General features: G+C 26.2%; 1 protein-coding gene across 1 annotated transcript in view; it reads right to left on the reverse strand.

Moving 5' to 3' along the window:
• Positions 1–2,053: 2,053 nt before the first annotated feature.
• LOC113387755 (60 kDa SS-A/Ro ribonucleoprotein-like) overlaps positions 2,054–5,000 on the reverse strand; it is a 9,169-nt gene continuing 6,222 nt past the window's right edge. Inside the window, exons 5-6 of the mRNA XM_026625131.1 lie at positions 2,775–2,965; positions 2,054–2,189 (exon numbers count right to left, since the gene is read on the reverse strand). Coding sequence (XP_026480916.1) covers positions 2,057–2,189; positions 2,775–2,965 — 324 coding nt within the window. The 3' untranslated portion in view covers positions 2,054–2,056. The remainder of the gene's footprint in view (positions 2,190–2,774; positions 2,966–5,000) is intronic.

Raw genomic sequence — 5,000 nt, forward strand, 5'->3', positions numbered from 1 at the left:
TTCGGAATAGACACTTTTACCCAACTGAAAGCAGTAAGAAAAAAGATTTTATTTACTAATAGCTTATTGAAGTTAACATTTTATTTTCATTTGATTTTGAATAGGTGCAGGGGTAGCTATTGTTTCTTTTAAAAGAAGCTAGATGACAAATGTCTTCATCTTCATTAAAAAAAATCGTCCAAAAGATATTGAAACGGATTGGATTTCCGAGAAAATAAATACTTTTCAATACTGTTTTCAAACAGAGGTATTGTTTAAATCATAATTTTCATAAAGATTGAACGTCACTACTTAATCAATAAAATTAATTACATTAAAAAAGAAATTGTTAATGGAAGGTTGTGTAATAATTAAATTTAAGAAAGTGGTTATTTTTTTAATTATTAAAAAATACGTTTTTATTTTAATTTCCCATTTATTCTAACGTTGAAAATATTTATCAATATTTCATGTTTGATTTTCAAGAAAAATTAAATTTTATGTATTTTTTGTTATTTTTATATAATTACAACTAAACTATAATATACCTCTAAATCAATACTTTACATTTCTACCTTTTGTATAATTTCATAATTCAAAGCCCTAAAATATGAATAGTCGAAGTTGGTTTTCTAATTGTGATAAAATTCATTAAAAATTGTTTTAGCCAGTAGTTAAACAGCGTGTAAATGACTATTAACGTTTATTAAACAAAATTAGATAATTTAAAAATTGAGCACCACGATGGGGCCCCATCGGAAGACTTTGCCACGGGCCCCGATGGGTCTAGCTACGCCACTGCTCATAACTATAGTTATGATAAATTTAGATAAATATTATAGAATTTAACCAAAATTTTTTCCAAAAAAAATTTTTCCCAAAATTTTCTTGCCAATTTTTATATATCTTTGCCAATTTTTTTCCCCAAAATTTTTTCCAAAAAATCAAAGATATTAATTTTTTGGAATTTGAAAAAAAATGTGAAAAAAATTTTTTGGAAAAAATTTTGGGAAAAAAATTTTTTTGGCAAAATTTTTCTTTCCCAAAATTATTTCCAAATAACTTTTTTCCCAAATTTTTTTCCAAAAAATTTTTTTTTCAAAAAATGCTTTGTCGTTTCATTTTTACCAATTTCATTTTTTTTTCATGCAAGATTGTTCATGATTTTTATCAGGCCTTTGGAAGTGAGGATTTGAAATTTTCGGGAAAAAAAATTTTTTTGAAAAAATTTGAATCCTGATGATCAAATCCTCACTTCAAAAGTCAAGTCAAGTTCAAGTCAAAATTTGAATCCTGATGATCAAATCCTCACTTCAAAAGTCAAGTCAAGTTCAGTCAATTCAATATTATTGAAAAAGCATAGTGTATACATGCCAAAAAATCTCCATTTTTCAGTCAATTCAGTATTATTAAAAATGCAGTCTGTAGTCCACGCTTTTCAGTCTATTCAAACATGTCATTCAAATTACATTTTTCAATATCATTAAAAAAGCAAAGTTTATACATGTCCACGTTTTTCAGTCAATTAGAACATGTGAAAAAAATCTACATGTTTCAGTCAGTTCAATATTATTAAGAAAGCAAAGTGTATATATCCACGCTTTTCAGTCTATTCAATTCAGTCTAAAATGATCATTTTCAAAAAAAAAAAAAAATTAAAAAATCAAAAATTTTTCGTCAATGATTTTTTTTTAAAACTTATTTCGTCATTGATTTTTTGCAAAATGTTTCGTATCCATAATTTTTTTCAAAAAAACTTGTGCCCATAATTTAATTTTTTTTTGCATATGATTTTTATCAATTTTTTTGTGCAAGTTTAAGCATAATTCATAAACATAATGAGAAAATATCAAGTAAACTATTTATTTCTTGAATAAATTTGTCATTCAAATTCAAAAGTAAATAAAATTAAAGTATTTCATAAAATATTAAGGTATCACAAATATAATTTCGGGTTAGAAACAACAATTAGTATAATTAAATCATATCTTATAAACAAGTTATTTTTCAAAGTTATGTTCACAAGAAAATAAGTTTGATTGTAAGTAGCACCCATTACTGGAATTTTTTTTGAGGTTTATGTGAAATGATTTTTTGCAAAATGTTCTATTATTTTTGGAACATTTCCATCTAAGCCCCCAATATCTATACAGCCTAGATAATTTCTTCCAACTGCAGGATTATGACGTCCCAAAAATATTGAAACCAATCTATAAATAATTAAATTTTTATTAATAAATAAATAAAACTTGTGTATAAAGCAGTTGCTATATATCAGACATTATATAAAAATATCCCTCATATAGATTTATTGGCTAAACAGGATGTTTAAAATGGAATTAAATTTACTGTCTGCTAAAATTGATTAAGATTGATTTTTAATTTTGGAACCAGCTTTCTTTATTAACTTCTGAAGAAGTTTACGTTTTCATAAAAAAATCCGATTTGCTAATTTTATGTTTTCTCGACGTTTCAATGTGTTAATAATACCCGGGTATAATACCGACTAAAACGGAGGTTTTAGTGTCGGTATTACACCCGTGCGGTGTTGAGTTCGACATACCCAGACAAAACACCAGTCTGAGATGCATAAAGGCATTTCCTTCGCTATATAAAAAAAAACACACACACACACATACTTTTTCCAAATTTGGTCTCATTCGATTCAGAATGGCTTGAAACGTCGAGAAAACATAAAATTAGCGAATCGGATTTTTTGATGAAAACAAACTTCTCCTTCGGGAAGTTAAAAATCAACAAATTACTTTTTTCCAACATCTTAATTTTCTACTTACTTGGAATTCGGCACGTTCATTCTAGATCTGTATTTAACAAGTTCTTGCAAAACACATTTTCTGTCCTTTGGATCCTCGTAGAATAACCTACTAGGGCACTCCATAATATTTATAAACACATCAATTTGCTTCTTCTTTGTAATACACCATTCCATTGGCTTATGCATTCTAACATTACCAGCCTTAACTGCCTAAAAATAATAGTTGAAATTTATATTTATACATAAACAATGAGAATATATCTAAAGTTCAATTAATAAAAATGTGTACAAACAAGCATTACATTATGAAAGAATCTGAACTAAAATTATATAAATACATATAAGTTGCAGATCTTTTTTCAATATACACCTAAGTCTGTTTTTACACGGTCTTTTTGTACACGGTTTGAAAATTGAATATTTTTAATTTTTTTACACGATTTTATTCCATTTAGCACGATTTGAAATTTTATGTACTTAATTTTTTTTTGACAAATTTAATTTTTGCGAAGTATGTTCATATTACAAAAAAGTATTTATGAAAGGAAAAAGTCTGAAACCATCGATAGTATCGGTAGTTTTCGAACACTAGCTTAAAGATTAGAGTGCATATCTTTTTTATTATTAATTACTATGCTTGTGAAAATAAGCATTATATATTTGATTTAATAAAATAAACATGAATTCTTGTTCTTAAAAATGCTTGTTTTTCACTAATTTTAATAGGTTTTAGAGATTAGGAACGAATCACCCATTTTTGTATAAGATCAATGTCTTTTTTTACACGTTTTTTTTTTTACACGGCTTCTTCTGGAACCAATCTACCGTGTAAAAACAGACTTAGGTGTATAGATTTGTCTTTCAATTCTAAACGACTATTAGCAAAGTAGCTTTTTAAACGATCAAATATAATTTGTAGTTTGAATTTATGTATATATATATATATATATATATATATATATATATATATATATATATATATATATATAATATATAGGGCCGGTCCTGGGGTCCTCAGCGCCCGCATGCAAGATTTGCTCTAGCTTGATCATAATCAAATATTTTTAAATTCTCAATTATTTCTAACATAGGTGTAATATTAATATTTGTGATTTTCAAACATTTAACTTATTTTATATGCGATTTATTCTAAAGAGCAACCTATCGTGACAAGAGAACAAAAAATGACATAACACTCGTATTTCATGTTTTAAATTAAATTTTATTTTAGTTTATTTTTTCATTATTTACAATATCTAAAATTGAATTAAACTCCTCCTTATTGGTATCGTAAGAGCCGAATTGTATTCAGCTTTATTTTCCAATCATATTCAGAGTATCAGATTGTTATTTTAAAGTTAAACTTTTTAAAGTGTTAGTAAAGATTAGTAAAAGATGCAAAAAAAATACATATTTCCTTAACTATACTGAAACAAACAAATTATATTTGTATCTGTATTATTTCTGCTTAGTTAATAATTGTAAATAATGTGTAAAAAAATCTTAAAGATTTTTGTTCCTAAGTACATTTTGCTTTCATTTTTCATATTTGCTCCATAAACCTAACCACGCATGTCTTCAACGCTCAAAGTTCATCAGATGTGATATGTTTGCAACAAAAACAAAAGTTAGAATACAATTTTTCGGAATAAACAAGCCATTTTTTGAGCCTGACTCCCCATTTTCCATTTTCTCTATTATAATTAGTATATATTTCTTTAACAAGTTCCATTTTAACTAAATCAGCTTGCTATTTTTCATCAATAACGCTCAATAATTAATTTAAACTTTCGTAGGTTTGCTCTTACGGGATTGAACACTAAATATTTTCTTTTTCGATTCCATGTTAACTTCAAACGAAGAAAAATATTTAAGAGTACATTAAACAATAAGCAGAACAATAATTTACGAATTTGCAGAGTTATTATTTGGTTAATTGTTTCTATTGATATCACATTGCAAACTGAATATGACTCATAGTTAAGTTGGATTGTTTATCATAATCTAGTAAGTATTCAGGATTTTATATTTAAAAAATTAAAAAATAATATATTATAAATTCCATTTCCGAACCTCGTTTTGGCGCCCCCTTAAGGCGTGCGCCCGCATTTTTTGCATACATTGCATTCAAGGCAGAACCGGCCATGTATATATCTATAAATATATTTTGTAGAGCTTCGAACTAAGAATCTAAAAAGTAATAAAAAACAAAAAAGTTTTTTAAAAAACCATTTCTTTATTTACT

Source organism: Ctenocephalides felis, unplaced genomic scaffold (genome assembly GCF_003426905.1).
Source record: "Ctenocephalides felis isolate EL2017-DRISC unplaced genomic scaffold, ASM342690v1 CF-g0.4_SCAFFOLD_03572, whole genome shotgun sequence".
Taxonomy (NCBI): Eukaryota; Metazoa; Arthropoda; class Insecta; order Siphonaptera; family Pulicidae; genus Ctenocephalides; species Ctenocephalides felis.